This window comes from Apis florea, unplaced genomic scaffold (genome assembly GCF_048593485.1).
Source record: "Apis florea isolate Af1SG1 unplaced genomic scaffold, ASM4859348v1 contig_2274_pilon, whole genome shotgun sequence".
Lineage (NCBI taxonomy): Eukaryota > Metazoa > Arthropoda > Insecta > Hymenoptera > Apidae > Apis > Apis florea.
This window is the reverse complement of record NW_028256550.1, coordinates 2,436,032-2,463,510: the sequence shown is the minus strand read 5'-3', so window position 1 is coordinate 2,463,510 and position 27,479 is coordinate 2,436,032. Positions and strand designations below refer to the sequence as shown.

The 27,479-nt window shown below is 33.2% G+C and overlaps 1 protein-coding gene and 1 long non-coding RNA gene across 9 annotated transcripts in view; both read left to right on the top strand.

Moving 5' to 3' along the window:
- LOC100867828 (venom dipeptidyl peptidase 4) overlaps positions 1-27,479 on the top strand; it is a 214,324-nt gene that overhangs the window by 102,770 nt on the left and 84,075 nt on the right. For all 7 annotated transcript variants that reach the window (XM_086902911.1, XM_086902914.1, XM_086902912.1 and 4 more), the window contains one exon: positions 7,071-7,270. In XM_086902911.1, the coding sequence (XP_086759037.1) occupies positions 7,071-7,270 (200 nt within the window). The remainder of the gene's footprint in view (positions 1-7,070; positions 7,271-27,479) is intronic.
- On the top strand, positions 21,327-27,364 carry LOC147658358 (uncharacterized). 2 transcript variants are annotated; one of them, XR_015290641.1, is made up of 3 exons: positions 21,336-21,586; positions 26,633-26,768; positions 26,829-27,364. It is a non-coding gene; the product is annotated as an uncharacterized LOC147658358 (long non-coding RNA). The 2 variants fall into 2 exon arrangements; XR_015290640.1 differs by lacking the exon at positions 26,633-26,768 and having other exon boundaries at positions 21,327-21,586.

The following is a 27,479-nucleotide window of genomic DNA, read 5'->3' as shown; positions in this document are numbered from 1 at the left end:
TCGTGATGCAAAGTTTCATCATTGTAAATGGAATGGGATATTTCACGTAAAATACGGAAAATTTCGAATTCTTCGAATTTCTAGTATAAATTTGATATCTGGTATATAATGTTGAATATTCGTTTCACTTATAACACATGGAATAATATCATAGTTTATTATGAAATAATCCATCCGGCACAAAGTTTATCCGATTCGAAACTATTCCAATTACCTAATTAATTTCAAGTCCTTTTGATAACATTTCCATTTTCTAATTTCTGCAATAACGTTTCAACTTATCCCAAAATTTATTAATTAACCAAAATTTATATTAAAGTATATATATATTTGTTTGTCAACATTCGATCACCTCATAATATCAATAATTCCTTCACCATATTACTTAAACAAAATTGTAATATTCTCAATAATCTTATTATCTGATAGTACAAAAATTGTTGCCCTGTTAAATGTAATAATTTTTCGATAATCCAAAGTCAAATTCTTATCCCGTTTTTTTCTTTTCTTCGACAAAAGCATCGCGTCGACATATACACACGTACACTTTTTAAATCTGCTACGACTGGTTCGCAGCCAGATCGGATTTCTTGCTAATTCACTCACGCGTTGGGTGTCGCGTCTACAGCTCGCGTATCAATTAAGGGAAAAGAATCGTGGCCCGGTTTAAAATCTCACGGATCGAACGTGTGCACTTTGAGAGAATCTCGGCCATAAACCCGGTTTCTACGCTACATGAATACCGCCCTCTTTATTTATGACCCATCCCCTTTCTCTCGCCCCCTCCCTCCTGAGAAGTTCTCTCTGGCATCGCGACAGCCGCCCTCCCAGATTCGCGAAACTTTTCCATCGATTTTTCAAGTTTCGTTGGCCAACGTGCATTTTATGAATTGTGTAAGATACTCCCTGGGGATGCACGATGCGCAATACAGTAATCTGTCCTTACTCCTTGCTTCATTGTTAGAGATAAGCTCTATCTTGTTACTTGTGAAAAATTGTTTTGCGCAAACCGATCGAGATATATGAGTATACCAGCTTGGTGCGTGTCGAACGTGATTTATAATATTAAATATCGAACGGAGCATACGATTGCATCTGTCTGTTGAGCACAATGTTCTCAATATATTTTAACTTTTGACAATTCTGCAAATAAAGACTGAATTCAGCGTAAAAAGTGTATGTACGTAATTATGAATAAGAAATACGAAATTTTATGAGATTGTTATAATACGTATATATAATTGTATCGTATAAAGATCGGATGATAAAGATATATAAGATGCATTTAATATTTCGTTTGGATAATTGAAAAATAAAATTAATATCGTTGTCAAATATTGATATTTGATTATTCTTTTAACGTAAACGAGTATGTGCCATTTATTAGGAGGAGGAAAATGAAAAAAGGAAAGAAAGAAAAGAGCAAATTTCAATATAGCTTAAAAAATTTAATAACATTCGTTCTTTAAACTTCATCTCCGAAGAAACGAAATTTCACATGCATCAATTTAATATTAAATCGTTTCGTTCGATGTTTCACTTTATTTTATATATATAATATGTATATTTCTTTAATGGAATGAATATTCGTTAAAGTATTGTGAAAAAAAAATTTTTATAAAATTCTTCCCTCCTCCTGTTCTCTACCTTCTGCAATTTAATGTAACAACTTATCTTCCGCGAGGGGATTAGCTGGAAATATCGATGTTGACCCGGAGTTTATCAGGTATTTCGAGAAGATCAAGCGCTTAAGATGATTTAATACCATCTGTTTCCTCCTCCTTCTTCTTTTTTTTTTTTTTCCTTTTTCAAATAGTAGATTATCCTTTCAAAAAGGAAATTCTTGTTATGAAATAATTTCCATTCCGGATTTATCCCCCTCGAAAATAAGTCGTTCCCTCATACGATGGAATAACAAAAAAGTAGGGAAAATCTGAAAAGTTCAGATTTGAATCCGGAAAATGTTACGGTATCGATGTTGCTTTAAAATGTAGCTAAAAAATATTCGCCAATGTTTTTTCAGTCGGTTGCACAGTCGGATCGAGGATAAAAACTCGAATACTGTTCGAGTTCTTAAAACAGTAAATTCCTTAAGCCGCCATTTAATTTCAGCCGAGTTTAACAACGGCGTACGCATCTCGTCGGCATGCAGATCCAATTTTAAAAGGGAAATAATGTAACGCGCTCGCTCAACCTTCTTTATTACTTAACTCTGCATGAACGCATCGATTCCCTTTAACCGTAGTCACCTTTGAAACCCCATTAGCGAATTCTGCCCATACCTTTTCACGCCTGCTCATTATAGATATTAAAGGATATTCTCGATCAAGCCGATCTATCAATCGGCCGATCGATATTGCTTCGCTCGAGTTATCTCGTTTAAATGAATTTAAAGTCGATTTGGTTTATTTATTTATGAATTTTTTTTCAAGGAAATTTTGATAATTTTTACTGAAACAACGTTGCTTGTACGCTCGATGAAACGTAAAGGATTTTTTTTTTTTTAGAGGAGAAGTCTCTAGAATAATATGAAAGACAGTGGTGAGCATGAATAATATAGTTGGATTGGAATATATATAAATATAAAGAAACATGGAATTAGAAAAATTAGATTAGAACAAATCGCCTGATTAATAATGTATTTCTGACGTGTTATTTTTATTGATTTCATAATTTCTCGATGTCCAGAAAAGAGATTAGGTGTCGTTGCAATATCTAAATTCTGCATATGTTTTTATATCTTTAATTTTAATATAAATATAATTTATATTATCATCGATGGAAAGTGGGATCTGAATTTCTAAGATTTTTTTTTTTTTTCATATAGATGAAAGAAACAAAGATAAAGAAAGGATAATTTTCATCTTGATAAAAGAACAAGGGGTAAGAGGAACTCTGGACAACAATACTAATGAATGAAATTTTAAGGAGATTTTACACAATCGTAAAACAAAAGTTTTTCTATTACAAAGTTATATTTAACAAGAAAAAAAGATTCCTCGAAATTGAAATACTTGGTTTTCGTCATGGACAGAATAAAATTGCACGCTGATTTAAGTAACAAAAAAATTTATCTCTTAAATAGTCAATCAAATAATTGTTTTATCAATTTTGGCATAATTTAATTTGTTCTAAATTTATTCGAACTGCTCACTCGGCAATTATTATATTTTAATCTAATTGTAATCCATTTTAACTTTATCTTAACTCATTTTAACTTATCGAGAAGTAAAATTAAAAATATACTGGATGTTGTAGAAATCGATCAACAAGAAGTTAACGATTCTTGAAATGATTTCGAACAACTTTGCGAAAATTTCTTTTTCAACTTCGTTAATGAGTTTTTAACCAATCGCAAGTATGTCAACTTGTCGTTGCCAGTAACGTTGGTTCTATACCGATTCGTTCAAACATGTTGAAGCAAATGTACCGAATATTTATTAAACAAAAGTTATAACGAATTATATATTATTCAGAAAGCAATAAATGAACTAACTAGTTTCGACACACGTTGCTTTAATTGTTCGAATGCTCGACGGCAGCACATACCCAACGCTACCGCCACAGGGCGATTGGCCAATGCTTTTCATTAATAGCTCGTCAACAAAGCCAAATTTCCAGCAAAGGAAAAAGTTGTTTGAATTCATCTCAAGAATTACATACCAGTTAAATCTTGTCGATCGATTTCTGGAACACTCTGTATAATTTTCCACATATATATATAATTAAATATTCTATTTTATCCTACAGGAAATAATTTATTAAATATTTACGCTTGACCGTTAGACAAAATCGAGTTAAAATATAAGGTAAAAATTACAAAATGAATATAATAACCGTCAGGATACTTTTCTTAAAAAGGAATTAATATATGCTAGAGTATACAACCCGAATCTAATCCATTATATCCGACAGAAAAATAACGATACTTTCTTTTCTTAAAGTAACCAAGACTTCTTTTTCAAAAATAATCAAGAAATCTCTTCTTCAACAACTTGCCTTCCTAACAATTTATTTTCCACGTTTACCCGAAATCGAAGATTCTGACAATATACAACGGACAGTAAAGCTTGCTAAAAAATTCGATTCGGCAATTTAATCAACTTGCCATAATTTGGGGAGCAAAGGGCATTGAATATTCGAGGGCTACGCAAAGGAGGAGAAGCTCTACGTTCTCGTAAAACACTGGATTCGTAAAAGAAGAGAAGAGAGAAGAAAAAGGAAGCACCACTCGAAGCGATAGATCCATCGAGCGCATCCCTTCAGGAAATGTATTCCATCGTGACGAAGAATCGGCAGAGCGACTCCTCCCATTCAATTAGACGAACGATCGTGACGTTGTCGAATGGGTGGAGCAAGACCTGCGTATAAATAAAAGGGATGGGACGAATCGAGCAACGATCCGGATAAATATTAATCAAGCTGTTGGCGGGACTGCGATTGAAACGAGGGATCTGCGACTATCTTTGGGGACAGTGACGCCTCGAATCGATTCGGATCGCCTCGAATCGATTCGAATTAGTATCACGTTACAGATATAAATAAATTTCGAAACCTTGATCGAACAATCTTAAAAAATCTTCTCGAAAGCAAAGTGAAAAGAACTGAAACATCCAAACTTCATAGGTTTAGCTTCAACCTATATTTCGAAACGATTTAAATGACATTTAATATTCAGGATGTTAGATATTGGTCAAAAGGGATTTTTGATCGATAATTTGGAATTTTTGATTGAGTCCAATTCTGCCATTATTCTACGATGCATCGTAAGAATAGGAACGAGGAATGGGCAGCCCAAGTGAGACAGAATAATAAATACTTTCAAACAATTTCCAAGACGATTCAAATTTTCAAACGACAATCCACGCTTTCAAAACTTTCGTTCAAGCTTCGAGTCGAACCGATTCGAATTTCCCGCCATTTCAAAGATTCGAAAACGATTCGAATTTCCCGCCATTTGGAAGACTCGAAAACGATTCGAATTTCCCGCCACTTCGAAAACGATTCGAATTTCCCGCCATTTGGAAGACTCGAAAACGATTCGAATTGCCCGCCACTTCGAAAACGATTCGAATTTCCCGCCACTTCGAAAACGATTCGAATTTCCCGCCATTTGGGAGACTCGAAGCGTTCACAACTCGCGTAACTACCTTTGGATCGTTTCCATATCCGTAATCTGGACGGATATAGCGCTCCGCTTTCTGCGTCCGAGTAGCTTTTATATGCCTGCCGTTGGAATAATAAGGATCTCCCCTCCCCTCCCCTTCCTCGCCATTCGAGGATGCGACATCGCGAGGGCGCGTGTCGAGTCCCTGTTTGCGACCGAAAGTCGGTTCCGGTTTTTTCTCGTATCGCGGCGCGGCTCTCACTTCCTTACGGTGCAATTCCGATCGGATGTGATGTGGGATCGAATGGCTGCTTGTTACTGCGAAGAATCCTCGTCCATTTATATCTCTCGCCGTTTTATCGGCCCTGAGGGCACGGAATCCCGAACGACGCTATTTCTCCACTCCTCCTCCTCCCTTTCTATCCACCACCTTCCATCCACGTCTTGATCGCGAACCGTCTTAATATCCTCGAAACGGCTCGAATATGGTAAGAGCATCGTAGTTCTACGTAGGATAGGGATATGCGCTTTTATATATATATCTATCGCGAATATAAATCAAATTTAACGCGAATGATTCGTTTCATGGGATTGGAATGGAGGTATAGGGCGGCTTTGTAATTCGATGGCTTTTGATTCGCGGAGGATTCGATCGCGCAATGATTCGGGATAGTCGATCCTTTTGGAACGTGTTGCAGCTGCTTACGTAAATCCGTTTACGCGAATGGAATCGATTTTGTGTTATGATCAAGCGTACTTCGTCGAAGCCTTGGGAAGCAGAACTTGAGACTAAGTTTGAAAAGGGAAATATCTAATTATGTGACGATTTTTATGAGACGAGACATTTGTTATCGTGAAAGATAATCCAAAGAAGACACGTTTCAACGTGAACGAGAAGGATTTTTAACAAGATTCATCCTTTTTCTTCGTTTCGAAATTCGCAAGGAGTTCGAATCCGTCCTATTCAGATTCGAGTTTATTCGAAATAAAATTCGAATCTTCTAGTTCGTCGATGTAATTATTAATAGTATTATTCAAGATCGGAGAATAACCTGGTCGATTAAATAAGCAGGGAGGTTAAGCCATGAATAATTGCACGTTGAACGAAATTATACGATACGCCAAGTATCGATGTAGATACCAAAATACCCAGATCTATTCGGATCCGTTTAGGATTTAATTTCATAAGGCTCTTATTAGGTATTAGATTTCCTCCACGATTAAGTTGCACTTGAATCGAAGCGCTCTGCAGCTTCAGAACCTGTTAACTCTGTCTTGTCTGCTAATTCACTTTTCACAACAATATGGAATATGGATTATTTTACGGTTATTTATAAACAATAGTATCTTTTATACACGTTACGTATAAATTAAAATATTCTTAACGAACGTTTGAAAGAAAATTAGTATAGGATAATCGTTCGACACGCTATTGTTACGTTAAAACATATATGATAATATTATTTCTGTTAATACGACAAGATGGTATAACGTTGAAAGATCACGTTACATAATTATTTAATTAGCTCAATGAATATTATTCCCACACGTATCTCCAGAACTTTAATTATGAATATTATAACATACCTTCGAAAAGAATTGAATCGATTGCGAGAATTAATATTAATTGAATCGAAATTGAATATAAACTTTCTAATTAACTAAAATATTTTTCTTTTCTATCTAATAATAATGCACTAACGAATAAATCACATATCTAGTTCGCAATCCAATACTCATTTTCCTTTTCCATTCACATAAAAAAACAATATCCAAAAATCTGCATCATTCGAATCGCTTATTGAATATCTATCTTCGATTATAGTCGAGCTATAATCCCCAAATTATTCCTGACCGATCCACTCTTCTCTCAAAACTATGCTTCATCGCTCTCGTACAAAATCTTTCGATCCAAAAATCGAAAAGAAAATTTGTTTTGATTCGAGTCGATTAATATTTCCAGATCGGAGAGCTCGTTGCCGGGGAACGATTCGGTTTTTCTTCAACTGGCAACGTGGGCGCCACGCGGCAACGCTTTGGTCTACGTGTACCAGAACAACATCTATTACAGGCCGGAAGCGGAAGTGGCCCTCGACTATCAAATCACGGACACCGGGGTCGTCGGGACCATTTACAACGGGGTGCCGGATTGGGTGTACGAAGGTGAGCTCCTTCTTTCAGAATTTTATCATTCATTTTAATCGTCTGAGACGTTCGATGATGACACGCGGATCAAAGGTTCCAGAATTGGCTGGAAGATGTTGTTTGGAGAATTAACACGTTTAACAAAACATCTGTTTCGTTTGCTCCTCTTATCTTTCTCGATCGAGAAATTTTCTAATCCGTTCATTAGAAACACATTTTGTACCAGAGTTAGTTTTGAATAGAATAGTGGAATAGCAGTGTTTCGATTCGTGTTTTGTGCTGCGAAGTTTGAATTTATGAATATGAATAATGTTGCGATTAGTTAAGAAAAAAAAAAAAAATATTGGAAAATATGGCGATGTACAGTTTCTCTTTCTTTGTATATATCGGTCTTTTTCTTTTATTTTTATTTTTTCAACTATGGAGATTGTTCTTAAGGAGATTCGATATATTGTTATAAATTCCTTAATCGAATAAATGTATTTTTTCGATTGTCTATTTTTATTAATTTATGTATAATATTTTAATCCATCCAAGTGAAAAATTTACAATATGTTTCCACGCAAATCCAATATCCAAAATTCTCTTAAAAATCTTAAAAATTAATACATAAAATCCTTCCAACGTCTTCACTCGACACACTTCTCACGTTACTGCTTCTGTTCTCCAACAAAAGAAGAAAAAATATCCTCGACAACGATTTAACTAATCATATTATATATAAATTTAATATGAAGTTAAAGTTCAACTTCAATTATTTATCGTTGAAAAGCATAATAATACAAATAATCGGCGAGGCTATACGAAGATCAACTGTGTCGTAGCCGCGTAATAAACGAATTTTAACCAATTACTCGATTCTCTAAGTTCGTTCGAAATTTTTTAATCGGTTAAAAAATGTTTCAACCGGTCCATGATAATCCAACCCTCGTCTGAGTTGGACGAGGTTAACTGTTTATGCGTGAATAAGCGCGCAATACCGCGGTCTCGTTAATGGCGGTGTAACCGCTATCTGCCGCTTCTTCTGGAATAAACAAGCATCACACGGTTGAATTCACGTAATTCGAAGTGGAAGCGGCCGTGTTATCACGGACGCGCTAGTTAGCAAGGGTTGCATACTTCAAAATTAACCGGACCACGCACGGCGGCCTTGTTATTCGCGCGGGATAAAAGGGTTTCGCGTAATTTTCAAACCTGCCAATTTCGATCGTGTCGTTAATTTTAATAGCCGTTCTTGCAAATTACAACTTTTATTGCTTTTCTTCAATTTTTATTGGTCATTAAAAAACAACAGAAGAATATAATTGTGAAAACAATGGTAAAGTGATTTTTACGTTGATTATATTGGTTTATTTATCAGGGAAAACGATTTTTTAGCATTTATTTCGATTGTTAAAACAAAAAGCGAGCTTTTTCGTGGAACTCGGTAAACTTGTTTACTGTAATAAATTATTTAAAAAGATTCAATCCAATGTTTTCAATCTATCATCGTATTAGGAAAATTTTGTTCAACAACATTGCTATCGCTCCATTTGTACATGATACGCAGCTATCGCGACTCATATTAAATATTAAAAGCATAACTTCGTTTCTGATATTAAATCATCTAAAATATTAATACAAATTACGTGATGCAGAAGACACTCTCGCATCTATCTATCTCACGACGTTACACTCGTCACTTATTACACAATTAGTCATCCATCTTTTCAATACTTTCAAAAAACCATCCCTCCACGATGTTTAAAAAACTTACATGTCAACGATACCTTCTTCCATCCTCTCCGGAAATTGCGCGAACAATTAGCACCGAGCCCTAATTACCATCTTGGGCAAGCAATCGATAAACCAGACAAACTGCCACCGCAATACCTGCCCCATTATCATCCGACAAATTAGCAGTTCCAGAACGAACGAAATCCGTCATCGAGCAACCTGCCCCTTCGATCCTCCAGAATAATTGTGATACAAGGCAGGGTGAAACGGTAACAGCCTGGTACAGTAACATCTCCCCTTTTCTTGGTCTTGGTAATCTCGAGCGCGAAATTAACATCTCACAGGCCCTCACAAGCAGAGAAAAAAAAGAATCGTTTATATCGCGATCGAGGCGATATCGTCGCCGATATTTTTTCTTTTCTTTTTTTCGTCGACTCGCTTTTTAGCCCCGCTTTGCACGCGTCGAATGAGTTTTCCCCACCCCCTCCCCACCCCCACGAAACTAGGAACAATAATATGCGGCGGGGTCGTAATTCATACAGCTGATGCCCCAAGGGACGCGTTTGCATATTTCCGCAGCAGCCTTCATCAACCCCCTCCTCCCACCAACCCCTCTCGCACGCATTTCGGAAACGAAGCGTGAAAATTCGTCGAAGGAATTCGCCGTCTCGAGAAGGAGTTTGTCGAACGAATTCGATCCCTCCGGATAAATATTTAAACGCTGCTTTCTCCTTCTTTCTTCTTTCTTCTCGTTAATATCGAATCTTGGAGAGATGCGGATTCTGTTCTTGCGGATTCGTCTCGGAGAGGTAAACTTTCGTCGATCGTCGATTCCGTGATTCGAGTGAGGATTAGCAGGGTAAATGGATCGGATCGAGGATACCTCGAGCGTGTATTCGAGGTTTTTGATTTCGCGTACGTTTTGTTAGGATCAGGTTGGTGCAATTATTGAATCGAAGGGATGAACGGAAAGAGTTTTATGGAAAAAGAGAGGGCGGCTGGTGGAATTATTGTCGCTTGCACGCGATCATCGTTATGACGTTGAAAAGCTGACGCGTGTTTTTTCTCCAACCCTTTTTTTTCTTTTTTTCAGGTGTATCTATCATCTATCATTTTGAAGTAGAGTATCGATAGATTTTGATTATTCGGAATCCTTTCGATGTTGTGTACTCGCCGATTTTGTGTAAACATCCGTTCAATTAAGCCAGAATAAACCGTCATGAGAGGGTTGAAAAATGTCTATGGAATTTAAAATATTAGTTTCCCTTTTGAATATATAATTTTATCTTCGTTTGAATCAATATTTTTTTGAGCAACATTTTCTACTTTATATATTTATTTATCGTCTAAAAATACGAAAAGTATCTAACTAATCCTAATCTAATCCTGCAAATTCTTACTATTTCTTAGATTTCTCAACTATTTGATGTATCGTTAATATAAGTTCACCGAACATATATATATCGACTGTAAAAACTTTTACACTTTCTCCATTAATTATATAGTGTACGAAACAAAACGTAATGTAATCAATCAATGTTTTTCAATTTTAACGCAAAAAAATCTATCTACCCGACTAAAACAATTTCGAGGATTCGAAAATCCTATGAATTCTGGAAAAATTCTGAAAAGATTATTCGAAATCCCCTTAGCAAGATAAACGTCAAAGCCACCACCCTTCTTCCCGAATTAACTAACCAAACTTTTATCCACCCTTTCGAAAACACTTTGTATCTTGTATCCACTGGAGATATATATATATATAAAGCCGAAGACTGAACCAACATTACAATACCAAAATTTTCTTTATTAAATTCATCTCGAGTATCCCCTCCAATATTTTTCCAAGAGCTTCCATTACAAAAGCCCCGTTATTCACCATGATTCTTGCTATATTTCCTTCAGAGATCACTTCGCTTTGCAAACTGGATGGAAATATCTAATCCTTTGAAATAGCATCGCCACGCAGTTTATTTCATTATCCTTTAAGAAACCGAGCGAGGACCACTGTCATTTTCACAGAAATTTTGTGGATGGATGAAAATTATAAATATATATATATATATAAATAAAAATCATTTACTTTTAACTTTATTCATTCGAGATAAAGAAAACGTGTATCGATTCTTCTTTATTTTGAATCGTATTTATTTATTTAATTACGCGAAAATGTTGATCGAAATAACAAATAATTCCAACGAAACGAAAATAGTTTCAAAATAAAGTCTTCCTTATCCTAATCCTGCTCAAAAAATTTCTCAAACGAAAGGACACCTAGAGATATCGACTCGTTTCTTTTCTCCTCCTCGCGCGAAAAAATCGTGGAAAATTCTTCGAACGTTCGTTCGTCGTCGCATTTTTTAACGCTGCGACGCAATTCGGGAGGGCGATATTTTCGCATCCACTTTGCAACTTCGGCCGCGTGACGGAATCCTGTCCTGCGGGTCGAGTTTATAGGAGCAGAGAGATACGTTTCGAGGAAATCCTGGGATCGATGGGCCGTCGAGCGGAGTTTCGTGGCACGTGTAAATCAGCCTTTATCCTAAATTCTTGCCCGCCAAATCCTCCCGTGCGGGTAAAGTATGCGGGGAGAGTCTCGACGGTGAACAAAATACAGGCTGTTGAAAAGTTGCTGGCACGCCTTTCGTCCACGCTTTGACACTTTATCGACCTGCTCCCCCTCCAAACCAGTCGCGCGAGTCTAACACCACCCCCCCCCTTTCTCAATCTCTCTCTCTCTGTCGTAGAATTATACGCGGCTCAATCATTCGAAGATTTTGATAAACTTGTTCGTACAACAACGTGATCGATTTAATTAATAGTGAAAAGGTAGGGGAAAAGGAAAGAAAAATTGCCTATAAAAGGAAAAAAAAATTAAATTTCGAGTCGAAATATTAATTGAATTTAAATTTGATGAAGGAACAAATTCGGGAAATTGTTCCGTCTATGTTTATTAAAAATTATGATTGCCTTGGTTTCTACCATTATAAGAAATTGTACGGATAAAAGTAAAAAAGAGTAGAGAATAACTTTTTATAATTATATTTTGAGGGGATTTAAAAATTCGCGCGAGATTTGAACGTCTTGGAGGCATTTGAAAAAGGGCAAGTAAGGGGGGTTGATTTTAATAGGCCGTTAGTTTGCGTCGCGTGCCATTATAGCTTATGCATCAGGGCATTAGCGTAGAATGGTGGCCGGGTTACGTCCACGCATCCAACTAATCCCAGACGGTATTAAATTTGTACAAGGAGGATTTATCTAATGCGGCATATTCAAGGAACGCGCGCACCATGGAGTTTGACAAAGGTTAACTATATTTCATTAGTGTCATTAACGAAAATGAGACTGGTCGGTTGGAAACTTTGATAATATTGTAATAACTAGCTGCGCATCAAGAGATCTTATATTCAATTTTCTCTTACTTTATGCATATATATATATATATACACTCTGTCCTTTAATATTTTATAAATAGAAGCTTACAACGTTTCACACGTGGATACAGAATGTATATTGCACGTAAAATATTGCGTGTAAAGTGGAATCAATATATTTATACCAGACAGATTTTTGGCGAGTCCAGAACAAACGAAAAAGTTTTATATAAGAATATCAACTTGCGATTGAACAAAATTCTAATTTTGAGATCACAAGTGGATGAAAAACATCTCATCGGTGATCACGAAACCAATTTTTATTTGATGCATAATCGAATTGAATTATCTCACTTCCTAGTTTTATCGTTATTTATTTTAGATTAAAAATTAAAAGACGTTCATTTTTCCACTTTTATTTTTGTAAAAGATACAATAACCCAGGAAACTTCATACGAAGGAGCACACGTGCAAACATCGAACCAATTTTGATCCAATTTTATTTAATTTCTTGAATCTATACACAATTTCCTCCCTGCTTCGATTCAAAAAATTTTATTATTCTGAAATTGAAATTACAACTAATTGAAATTAAATTAACCCCCGTTAATTAAAAAAAAAAAGGAAGAGTTAAGAATTAAAAGACGCTTTCAATCCGACATTTTAAAGAGAAATACCCGGGGCACTTAATAAGCCGGCAGAATAAATCCCGGTCAACCAGCGGGAGCTCCGAGTGCATTGTTACATTTTACAAGTTTATTAACTAAGCTCGAACAAGTTACGAGGCTGCTCCCGCCCTCTCCTCGCCGCGATTTACCGTCGGGTTAATGCCTCGTAGAAATATTACATCGAATGACCCGCAAAATCGCGCAATGGGAACAGCCAACCCCTCTTCCACGACTTCGACGTTTGCATTCGAGCGTCGATTATTAACGATTGTTCGAAACTTTAACTTTATCACGCCAGACAACAATTTCCTTCGCCCCCCTCCCCTCGTATTTTACGTATTTTTCACCCCCATATCTCTGCGCATATCGATAGTTGTAATAATTTATTTAATGTATTATTATTTAAAAGAAATTATAAGTTTGATTAATATTAATTTATGAATTATTTATTTTTTTGTATTAAAATAAATATATATATATTAAAATTTAATTTTTTTAATTTGAAATAAGTTGATAGAAAATTTTATTTCTATACTTTCATATTTTCGAATAAATTTTTCTCAGATTTTTCTTACGTGATGGTAAAAAAATTATATCGATATTAATAAAAGGATATTCAATTAATTGTTTACCAAGTACAATGTTAACATAATAATAAAATTTATTATTGTAAAAAGTATGTAAAATTAAAATTGATATTACCAATCCAAATTTACTCGACCAAGTTTATTATAAATAAAAAATATCATTTAATGCGAGTGTTTTACATAGGATTTTGTGTAAATAAATCTCCCCACCTCGGCGTTGAAAAGTATAGACGCGTCTCTCGTGGAACGCACGCTTGTCCAAACGGAATTTCCGAATTTCCTTCTACTTTCTCGCGATTAATCAGAGGCAACAGATGCACGAGCAAAGCCGGAGGACTTAAGCAGTCCTTGAAGCCGCAGTTACCTCGGCAAAATATCGTTCATAAACAACGAGGATGGAGATTCTCTTCGTAATTCCATTTACGACTGTGTTTCAGGTTAAATTGGAAGGATCGATCATAAGGATTTTATACAACTTGATCTTCGAGCAGATATTCCAAGATTTTCGTTTGATTCTTTTTATTAGTTTATTCGAGTTTCACGTCGATTTACTGGTTCGTTAAATTGTTCAAGTAACTATCACGTGTCTCTACGCAAGTAGACACGTGTTCCCATTGACCGCAACCACTGAATATTAAGCGGTCTATGGACGGATGAAACATGTTACGATGCAGACATCGACTCGAGCAATGGGTTTAAGTTAATTGCTCGGCTAATGTTGGAACTGATACAATGATGTTTCAGCGTTATTACGAGCCATTGACTTAAACTCGTCGAGTAATAATCAATGGGAGCATCCATTGATCGTGAAATAAATTCGTCACAATTTATAATTACGTATATAGTATAATCATTTAACAAATTGATAGAGAAAAATGTTATTTATTAAGTTATTAAGCAAGTTGATGTTGCACTAAAAGGCAGAGGGAGAGTGCTTGAATCATTCAACTTAATAAACAAGTTTCGAGTTCATGTTTTTGCAGATTAAATTTATTGGTTGTTTTGCTAGGTGGAATATGATTATATCTTGTGTAACATTTCTTGTTGAGAAAGATCTCACACATTTTGATCTATAATAATTTATCATAATCTTTTAGATTAACACGTTTATTAATAAAACGTGTTACACTTTACTTTTGCTGATCGAACGAGGACTTCTTCTTTTATTTATTTCTCTGTTAATTATTCCCATAAGAATTTCGTTTCAAAAAAGTGATCCTTTATAATTACAATTTTACAAAATTCAATCTCCAACGTGCTGCACCAAAAACTATATTAAACATAAGTCCTTCCTCAAGAAGCAGATACATTTCTTAGTTTATCAGCGTCCCTTTGTTAAATAGCCTGCAACAAACGATCCTGTTGCTAGGTGTTAGCCTACAATCGATACAGCCTCAGTACTCTCCCTCCCTCTCTCTCTCTCTCTCTCTCTCACTCACTCCTCTAATCGAATCAATTTTATCGGTTTAAAGCGGTGGACCGCAATTGGTTGGAACCGATTGGCAGGGTATTTGCCGGAAATTCCGATAAGCATTAAATGAAAAATAACGGATGCCTCGATATTTGTTTGTTGCGCCGAATTACGACCGTCGTTTCCATCCTCTCTCACCTCGACAGCCCCTTTGCTCCATCCACTTTCGCCCGCCAAGAGGGTCAAAATTATTTAAAACGTGTATTTTTAATAAAAATCCGCCACGGTCGTTCGCCCTCCTCCTTCCCCAGTAATTATTGCTCCAACGACCGCCTTCCTTTCATGCACAGCTCGTGACAGCCTCGTTCGGATGGAATTCACCCTTGGTGGAATTTTAACTTTTACGATGGCGCGTTTCTTCTCGCAATTTACCAGCGGAGTCAGTTGCCAGCGACACCGTCTTTAAATACGAGGGTGGAAATTGTGCACCGAGCCTTGTTTTTCCGCGTTACACGGCCCAGGATTAAGTAGCTGCGACCAACCCCTTCCTCCAGCGTCTGCTTAAACAGCTAACGAACTAGATTTTAAACCAGGCCTCCAGGTTCGAGGTTCCACACTCCCTTCCGTGTATATAAAGCGCGAAGCGGTTTGATTCGGAATCTTCTTGGCTGAGAATTATTTTATCGGTTATCATCACTGGTGGGTGAATAAATGTTTGGAGGGTTTGTTCCAAGTTGGGATGAAAAATTGATAATGGGGGAATGATAGAATTTGTACGAAGATGGGGGACGAAGTTGGGAGAAGTTCGATCGGTGTGATAGATGTGCGAACGACGAATACTTAGTTTGGGAGGGTTGGACAGGTGTGACGGATGAGTGTTTGGGCCACGTGCTTGAGATTATCGTGTGGATCGTGTGGGTGTGAAGTGGATGGGTTATGTGGTTTGAAGGTTTCGGTTGAACGTGCTTGAATATCTTCTGGAAATTGCCGCGTCGAGCGGAGGAGATAGAGAAATGGAGAAGTTACGTGTGCAGAGATAAATTCTTGTGGAAAATTACGCGTGTACATTATGCAGTTGATGAAGAATCGTTTGTGGGATCGAAAGTGGATAGAGCATCTGTCTGAAATGGTTTGAGCAGCATGTTATTGTTTTTGGAGAAGATAGAATTGATTAAAATTAATTGATTCGAATCTAAAATTTAGATATTTTTCCAAGGAAAATAATATTATTATATTTTATTATTTAATTGCCGCCTTAAATGCAAAATACTTGTTTGTTGTGTCAACAGGAAGCATTATGTCGTGTGTTAACAAAAGCGATAAACTGATCGTATACTAATGCCATTACGTAGGTAATCTAGTTGTATTACAGTGGCATATAGCACATTGAGCAAAACCAGATGTAACAAATAAATCTCTGTTGAACCAGAATCAACTAAATTAATTAATCTATTATCAGTAATCGGATATCATTGAAAAATTTATGCAAAAGCGATATGATTAATTGTTATTTTAATTGAAAATTATCATGCATATACGTATTAGTATCTAGTGAATAGAATTAATAGAATGAAAAGTAGAATTTTTTAATTTTCATGATAAATTTAATTTTAAAATTTCATTTTCTTTAACGTCAGTTTTTTGACAATATTAAAAGTATTCTCTATAAATATAAATTTTATATTTATTTTCCAAGAAAATCTGATTTCTTATTTCTCAAGAAATGAGAAATGTAAAGAAATTAAAAATACTAATTTCTAATATAAACATTAGAATACATCTATAAGAAAAAATAAGATAAAGGCGAGTATGTGATAAAAATAAGTAAGAGGAGCATACAATGTATCTTTTTAAATAATCTTTTTTCAGAACTTGCTATCTTTGATTTTTAGAATCTAAAAAGAAAGAACAATTTGACCCATTAAAAGTTTCTCTGTATGAAAAGCTGAGAATACTTGCCAGAACTTTGAAACTAATGTCTATCCATTTTTCTTTCTTAGGCCCAGATGTCTGGTACCAACATTGCTTGAGATAATTTATGGTTTATAATTTAATTTATGGTTTCTGCCCAAGGATAGAACAATTCAGACACTTACTAATATCAAAATGAAAAAGAAAATGTAAATGAAACTTTTTTGAGTTTGATCTTTTAATTAACTTGTAGTTATAATATAAAGATGGTAATATAATTGACGTGATATATAAAAGTAAAAAGACTATTTCCCTTCATTACACAATAGAGATATATTTAAAGATTAATGAGACTGGCTTATACAAATATAGATTTCTTTCTTTATGAAAAATCTATATATACATTTGTATACGTATATGTATACAATTTTTTATTTTTATTTTTATTTCGTCTTTATACTCGAAAAAGAACTTATTGATGTATGAATTATTATCTCTCTATGTTATTTTCATATATTCATTTCAGAGAATGAAAAATATAAATAAATTCGCAAATGATTAATTTGTTTCTTTTATCAGTGAATAAATATTATTAATATATTATAAATTAATAATAGTTCTTTTAAAAAGCTATACATTGATAGAGACATTGTTCCCAATTCTGATAACAATGTTAAAATGCTTTTACCTAATACATAATACATAATGCTTGATATCTTGACTTCTGTAATAAATATTCATTTCTGTAATAAACAAGTAATATATTCTTATAAAATTCATTGCTTAAAATCATTTGTTACTTCAATAGAATTGAGATTGAAAGTAAAAATATGAATAGAGATATATTTAGATAATATAAATAAATAAGTACAATATCTGTGATTTGATGCAAGAAATATCAATGCCAATATTTATAAAATTGAGATATTAACAGTTATATTAAAAAATTCATATTTAAATTATTTCTAACATAAATATATATCATATAATATTATATAAATCCCATTATATACATTTCTAGATAGAATTTAAAAATTATTATGTTTTTTTTTTTTATATAAAATATCAAGCAACGTATATTTAAATACAATAGCAAAATGAAGTAAAAAAAAAAAGAATTCTCATTATTTTTTAGACTCACCTCATATCATATAATATCACCAATAAACGTAATTTAACCAATATACCTGAATATTGTCTATTATCACAAATAAGTCACAGGATCGACCAATCAGAATGGTACATTTCTTCCCAGCCAAGCCATCTCCGCACAATGCCCATATTCAACCGTGTACCTTCGAAGAAAAGACATAATTGAACACAAGGTTTTCACAGTATCATCGATACAAGCAGCATAAGATGAAAATCCACGTTTCACCCTTTCTTCTTTTCCCAACTCTTCCTCCCCTTATTCCTCTTTTCGCCAGTCCCCGACGGCGATGGATGTGACATTAATAGAACGGCGAGGATTCAGAGAAATCCTTTCCTCGAAATCCGTTCTCGCTAATGGAACCTCCTTTCCACGGGATTCCGATTTCTGATCGGGTTCCGACGTATTCCCCACCTCCTCTCCTCGCTGTCACCGCAAAAGGGTATACTCTGCGCAGAAAGATATTTATCAGAGTCGGTACACCTCCCCCTGCGAAATACATAACTCACGGGACGGGAGAATTATGTCCCAAGACTCGTGCCAGTTTCTTCTTGATCGTTGGCTCCGATCTAGCCTCGGTGTTTCTAGAAAACGTCTTGGAAAACGTCTTGGAAACTCGCGCTTTTCGAGACGAGAGAATGGAAAGGGTTACGAGACCTTCTCACTGTTGTTCATAAGCTTTCTCCCCCTCGCTTTAAAGCGTGAGAATCGATCGTCTTTGAGCGTCGACACGGATGTGTGACGGTATGCAAAGAGATTGGAATAGGGAGAACTTGTTCTTCCGGTGTTAACCCTTCTCCCATTGAGTACAATAGACCTGTGTGCTGACATCGAATGCTCGGATAACGTGTGTTGAACTGGATCGGTATTTGAATATTCGGGTCGAGATGGAAGTCGATATTCAAACCTGATGAAAATTTTTATTTATTTGTTTAATATATGGAGAATATGCGTTAGATTGTTAGATATTTTTATAGGAAACAGATAATAAAATAATAAATTATTTTAAAATAGATATTTTGTAATTGTATATAGAATTTTTCACATACCTAATAGTACATATTTTGCATATTTATATAAAAACATATGCAAGAATATACATGTATATATTACATATTACATATATTTACTGTTCATATAAAATAATATCAAATTAATTTCTATCGACTATTGAATTAAATTTTCGTATTTTAATTATGTAATATCAATTATGTACCTCAATTAATAACAATAATATATATTATAGGCAACCTATTTTTTTTTGTATCCTAAGTTATTAATTGAATAATTGTTTTTTTGAATTTGAATAGTTCAATGATTGTTGTAAAGATAAAATAAATTTTGTGAAAGTTATTTTTGATATCTAAAATATTACAAATTCGGAAAAAGTAAATATTATTAAGACAAAATTGAATTAAAAAATGAATGTAATTTTATTAAATAATAAAAGAAATGAAGAAAATATTTATTATTAAATATATAACAAGAAAATAAAAAATGAAGGAAATATACAATTAAATGTGCACTGATAACATCGTGTGACAGATATTTTCGATAAAATTCAAATTTTTTATCGATAAATGTCACCAATTAATTTTAAATAATTTATATTACATTACATTAATATTACATTTAATACTTAATGTAATATATAATTAATACTTCATATTGTTAAAAATTATTATTTAATATTATATATTTAGCTTTAAATATTTAGTTATTAATAACAATCAATTAAGCATTTAATTGGAATAATTTTATTTAATTCGAATAATTAACTTTATTATTCAATAGATAAAATATATTGAATTTGTTCAATCAGTTGACAATAAATATTTATGCATCATGGATATTCAAAATGACATATATACATAAAAAGAATTAAATTTTAAGTATATATAATAACATATTAAGTATTAAATGTAATATTACATATTAGATATCACTTTTAACAATATATTTTTTGTGGTTAATGTAAGATTTTAAAGAAAAAAATTAATGAGTCTTTCACAAAAAATCTTTCACACAATGTTATCAGCATTTATGTAGTTATTTTTATTTCGAATTTTAATTTTTTATTTTGGCAATAAATACGTTGTTCATTGTTTTCATTATTTAATGAAATTGGATTTATTTTCTATTCAATTGTTAATGTTTGTTTTTTCGAACTTTTAGCATTTTACACATACAAGTCACTTTCACTTTCACAAAATTTATTTTTACGTTGCAAAAATTATATTAAACTATTCAAAATGCAAATCACTCTAATTAATTATTAACAATTTAAGAATGAAAAAAATATAATTTGACATAGCCTATAATTAGCATTGATAAGTATTAACTGATTATTGTTATCGATATTACCTAATTACGAAAGTTAATATCAAGTTATTATATATTTAGTCGATAGAAATTAATTTGATGTAATAAATATAACATATGTACGTATCCTCTTATAGATATTTTAAAACAAATGTGCGAATCATACGTATTATGCAAATAATATATTTCACTAAAATCACAAATCACGTTTCTAATCACACAACATATTTCTATAATTATTTGTACTTTCTAAAATATTTAATACGTAAAAAGTTGTCGTTTTACTATCCGAAACGAAAATTGTACCATCCATATTTAATAATTTCGATAATCGAGGTTATACTGTACCATAGAATGAAACTTACAAGTATTGCTCATTATCGATAGTTCTTCGATATCCCCAGTTAAGAGAGTATGTAGATACTTAATTTTCATTTGATTCTCTATTCTATTTCTGCTATTTTTCTTTTATTCTCAGCAAAGAATTTTAATCTGAAACAAAGAGAACGAATCAGTGATTGCCTATCTCACACCATTCGAAACATCGGCTTCGCAAAGAAGAGACTATCGATATCGGAGAGTACGCGATATCGAGCTCTCGCGTGCAATATCCCCCAGTCAATAACATCTTCCGGACATTTATGCAACGTTCAGAGAGTTGCTATCAGTGGCCATCCTCCTCACTGGGTATCCACTGCAAACGTTCTATGCATATCGAATAGGATCGTCCGGTACAATGACCACTTTTCGTGGGCGAAACTTAACCTGCATACGCTCGGAAACGTTATCGATACATGCTCTCCATGTCGTCATTGACGTTCTCTCTGTTCATGTACGATACGCGTGACACCATGTACACACGTTTGTGTAAGTGAAGGATCCGACCAATAGGATCTGATCGACGATCACATGGGACGAATATAGCGCTCTCCTTCGATAGTTACGAAGACTGTCGATTCTAGAAAGTTGGTGTAGAAGTGTATATATCATGGTAACGAGAATGTGGAATAATGAAAGTGGATCAATTTTCGGTCACTGGGTCGCCTTATGCTGGAACATCAGATTTGTGTCGAGTAATATTGTTCCGTAAATCTTTTGCGGGAGAAAACGCGTTTACGCTTGGAAAAGACTGTTGTGTCTGTTCAGCTTGTGAGTGTAAGAAAAAACTTCTATAGTCTATGGTTACGATACACTGGTACGTCAAAAATACTTCGTTTTTCATTCTTTTCATTTTTAATACAGAAACTTAAATACGTTATTTGTTTTATTCTGTGGATTCGTTTATATTTTATTTCGATATATAATTTTAATCGTCGATAATAATCGATTGATTAATCGATATCAAAAAAAAGATCTCTCTTGAAGAACATCTGATTGTTGAAATATTAATTAGCAGAAAGTACAATTAATACAGTATTGAAAATCAAAATGTGAATCGTATTCTAATAAATGATTCTCGATACACTCGAGTATTTTAGCAAATAGTTTGTTATCCAACGGATATAAGTCGCAATGTAACAGATAGGTTAGACATCCGAAGAAGAAAATCGTATTTTCGCGAATAAAGTTGAACAGGGTCATATCTTACAACAAATAAGTTGTTATCTAGTGAAGACTGGTTACGTTCTGATGAATAGGTCGCTGGTGAATCGAAACAAGCTATGTCTTCGGGGAAAATAGACGGTCTTTTAACAGGAACAAGTCAGTCCACGGTAACGAACGTTTCGTCTCGGGACGAAAACACAAACGGATGTGAATTCGAATCTGAAAATCGTGTAGTTCTACGAGCAACAAAAAATAATAGTTCTTTACGATACTTTCGTAGTTTTCCAATACTCCTAACTGAAACTTGTTTTAAAGAGTAAAAAAGTGAACAATTTTCTAGGTTAGAAATTTTTACGCCGATAAACTCTTGAAATAAGATATAAAATTAAAAATGATAAAAATGAATGACAAAATAAAAATAATAATTTTTTATTTTTTATTCAAAATATGTCTACTATTAATTCTTTTATTTGATGAAAATTATTATTTTAAATTATTAAATAATGATGTAAAGATTATTATGATGATTTCAATTTTACATATCTCTAAATTGAAAAGTTATCTGATTATAACTCTTTTATTACTATTTTTTTTATTTTAACGTGTTTTATATACAAAATAATATTAAAAATTAAGATTAATATATTAAAGATTTTTATCTTTAAAACTTTTAATACTACTATCTCTGATGAAAAATTGAACAATGAAAAAGCAAAAACTTAATCAAACATATTTAATAATTTGAATGCCAACAAAAATAAAAACAATTACAAAATATTGAATAAAATATTTTAGAAAACAAAGTTTATTTCTTTGTAAATTCATAATGACAAAATTTTTTCTGAGACTTCTATTGTCTACATATTTTCTTTCAACTATTATTTATGTTTTTTCATTATTCTTCATATACAAAATTGTTAATTATTTATATCTTTTTGTATTTTTTATTTCATATTACATTGATTTAACATTTTCACGTGTTTTATCTTTAGATACCATTATATATTTCATTATTGATAAATGAGTTTGATATTGTGTTTGAATAGAAAATTTTTTTTCAGCGATTTAAGAATAAAAGATATATATCATACATATCATATAATCTATCAGGTTAAATTAAATTAGATTAGATTATATCATATAATTCCTGGATAATATATACATCTACACATAGCTTTCACATTGAACATCGGTTAACCACGATTTTCACAATTTTTTTAATCAGAAACAATTCTCTATTCGCGGGTGATTTAGTTGCGAAAACAAAATCGGCCAGCATCGAGGAATCACTGCGAAGGAAGAGCGGGGAACAGAAGTTGGGACATGCACGTGAATAGGTCGACTAATTGCGATCTCGAGAAACTGGTACGCGAAATTTACGGGTCTTTGTCCCGTTAAATGCGGCGCTGAGACTTTTATCGATGCCTCTCAACCGTGTTCCGTTTACGAGTCAGCAAAAGCGTGCGAACACGTAACACGGCGTCGTGTTATTGTTCGTTGGGCGCAAGGTTCGTTCACCCGATACGTCTGTAACGTTGTAACTCATAGTCGAATTCACCAGGTGTGCGAACGCGAGCCCTCACGATGGTTTCATCCCCCTTAACCACTCCCTCTCCGCGATAGTTTGAAACGTGAATATTCCGCGATGTGTATCTGTTTTCCATTGCGAATGTAACGCGATGCTAAGTCCTTCCACCGTGACGCTGTTCTCGGTGAAATAGATCCGTTGTTTGCGACAATTGTTGAATCGTTTTGTTGTGGAATTGGGGAACGATAGATAAAGGGGATGTTACGGTTAAGGGGGTTTGTTAAATGCCAGACAGTTAAAGGTTACCTTCAGCTGATACGAAAGAGAGTAGTTGCTCCTTTGGTAAATGCTTCTAAATCTTTTTCTCTTTGTTTCGGAAGGGAAATATGAAATTGGAATTCTTATTCGGAAATTGCATCGTTAATTCTGGAATTTTTGAAAATTTACGAAATCACTGTAGCATATTTTTAAATCATTGAATCGATAGAATATATTCGTTGTAAAATATACGATTATATTTGTCATTCATTTGTTTTATCTTGTTTTTTTTTTTTTCATCTTTTATATGCTGTTTTTAACAAATTGAATTTTCTGAAATTGCATGAAAGAGAAATTGCATTTAACAACTTGCTAAATTATTATATAATTGATATTATATATTATAAATTAAATGATTATAATATATACTTTAAAGAAATGTTTGATTAAATAAAATATTTGCAGAATTTCAAATAAATATATTATTATTAAAAAAATTATTGATATGTATTTATACGCGAGTATTTCAATAATAAATAATCAATATTGAGAAATTAATCATTGATAATAAAAATGCTGAATAGATATTAGGAATGATCAGAGAAATGTATTATATTTATTTTTAGAAATATATATCGATGATTTAGATTATCAGAATATTTCCGTTCGTGAAAATATGAATATAAGGGAAGAAGAAAGTTGTAAGAAGGATATACCTTTTAGGATTTCCATTGAAAATGTGCCCTTTCATCAAAGAAATCTATAAATTACATTAAAATTCATGAGGAATGAATTAAGCTCCCTGAATAAAATTCTCCGGTCGTTATTCCAATAAAATCATATCATTTAATATATGCTTAATTGATTTTTAAAAAATATTCAATATTATCATGGATATATGTCCATCAGGATAATTAAAAAAATAAAGATCATCTTGAAATTTTTGAAGTTTATTTAATTTTAAAGTTTACTTTATTTGAAACATTTTTCCCCCCTTTTGTAATAAATAGTTTAATTGCATGATTCACTTCAAATGAAACATTTTATATATACTTGGATATTATTATAACGATTGTATTTTATCCATATATATTTTAATATTAAATCATAATGAAACTTCAAGATCAAACTTTTTATTTAACAATTAATGAACATTTCCATCTCAAACCATGCTCATCTTTTATAATAATGTTTTAGTTAGATACTTAGAGATATGACAGAATATTTGAACGAAGGATTCTATTTCATACTGATGATTATAAATCATCATAGATATACATGATTAAATCCCAGATATTTTAATTAACAAAACAAGTAATAAGTTTTCGCTTTAACAATTGTTACCTATCTTCGAACCTATACATCTATATTTTCAAAATAAAATATAATTTATATATATACCAGCCACTGGAGCCACTATATTTCTGCAAAATTTCAAATTAACGTCACTTAATAACGATAACTTCGATTTACCACAAATTTCAAGAGTTTGTAATAACAGAATTTATTTTAATCAATTGTACTTCGATTTAACGATCTGATCTTTTCTTTGGCTCATTTTTATATCGTCAAATATTCGCGGGCCACGACAGAAAAGACCCTTTTCCGCATTATTAACACACCGTGGAGTTAAGTTGATCGCGAGTTGACATGTTACGCATGAATGGCCATCGAAATCATCGCACAATTACGATGCCAGATAACAGAACTGTCGGTCAATCAGAATGGCCCATTAATTGTCGATGCGCAAAAACGGAAATCGGATAATTGGATTTCTGCCGCCTATACATACATACATATATATATATCAATGCTCGAATTATGAGACGATTAATAATCATTCAACTATCATCGATCACCTCGCCATCTTATGAGGGTGTTTGTCGATCGTCATTTTGAAATAGCCATGTACGATTGTTTCACGTAACATAAGAAAAGTAACTATTCCAATCTTCTAATTTTTTAGCTGTCAATTTAGCTGGCAATTTTTATTAATGGTCATTTCTTTATTTCAAGGATGCACATCAATTTGATAATTTACGAATGTTTATTACTTTAAGGTATAAAATATATATAATACGTATCATCGAGATCGACATTTTTTTGTTTGATATTTTATTAAAGAATTCGATTTGAGTGTTAAAATTATTATCATTTATGAGTTTCAATTAGATGAATAAAAAAGAACGTTCTTTATTTAAATTTATCTAACTTTTACGTAAAATATTTATAGACGTCTCTCTCAAAACTGATTCTTCCGAATCGATGTTTGAAATGGATTGCAAGAGCGATATTCGGTTAAGCGCTTCGTTCCCTTTTTCTTTTTTTTTTCGAAACAAATTCACGTTTTGCGACCGCATTAAAAAGCGTTTCCCGGTCACGTTTCGGTAACATTCCGTCGCGGCAAGTAAATTCGCGTTAAACGGTGAATTCGAATTAACGCGAGCCTTTTTTTTTTTTCCCTTTCTTTCTTTTTTTGCACGGCCAAAGCGAACGTGACCCGATCCGACTGACCGCTTTATACAATTTTAAAACAAAACCGAAACAAAAAAGAGAAGAGGGGAGAGGGGGTAAAAAAAATATATGTATAAAACGGAGATTAAAAAAAAAAAAGATAAAAATGAAGAAAAATTGCGCTAGTTGGGAAACGGTTGACCGGGAAAAAAATTCATTCGTCGATTCGAGAACAAAATCCGTGGGAAAAAAAAAAAATATATATATATATCGGGAAATGAAATTGTACAGTTTATAGAATTTTTCCACGAACGATCGTTTGATCGAAATGTACAAGATTCTTCGATTTATCTTTTCCATGATATCTCTTCATGGAGATATATCGACAAACGGAGGGATATTCAAAAGAAAATACGAGTGTACGATCTGGTTTCTTATTTTCCTTACTTATCCCAGGTACACGTAAAAAGATTTTGAAAAAAAGAAAAAAAAAACAAAGGAGAGAATGAAACTGTCGCTTTCCGTCCTCGTCCAACAAAGACGGTGTTTTCGAGAATTGTGAAAATAAAGGGGGAAAAAAGGAAAACCTCGTGTAGTTACCTTTAATTAATAAAAAAAAAAAAAAACAACTTATTCACATTCTTTTTTGCAGAGACGGAGGAAAAACTTTCTGTCGAAACTATCCACGAGCTCTCCTCACAAAGAGACATTCAGGAAGTCTCTATTTGCACTCGTCTCTTTTACCCAGCACTCTTAATTAATAAAAAAACAAGGGAAATTCAGTTGTCTCCGCGGGACAAGACAGAATTTTCTGATTTCTATTAAGGTACTGGGTACATACCTCTTTTGTAATCCCTCGTATCAAAGATCGACGGGGATGGAGGAAAAATATCGCGAAGAATATCTGAAAGATTTTATGAATATCGTGAATATGAAGAAATCAGTGATTTTTTAAACGCATTTAATGGATATACATACATTTGGTATAGAAAAATAGATTGAAGCTGTCCCACTTTTTCCCTGCCTCATTTTATCTAACACGAGTTAGAATTGTTTAATATAAAATTAATTAAATTACTCGATAAATAAGCCTCAACCTTTTGTCGGCCTCTAGAATTAATCATCCAAAGAATTGAATTATTTTATCGCTTCAAAAATGATATTAAAAACACATTGACCACCACTGCATAATGAAATATTATTCTTTAGAGAGTTCAATATTTAAATACTCTTATCATAATAATAATACTCCCTATTTAAATATTGCAGATACTCTGACATTTAGAAAGACATTCGTTTCGCT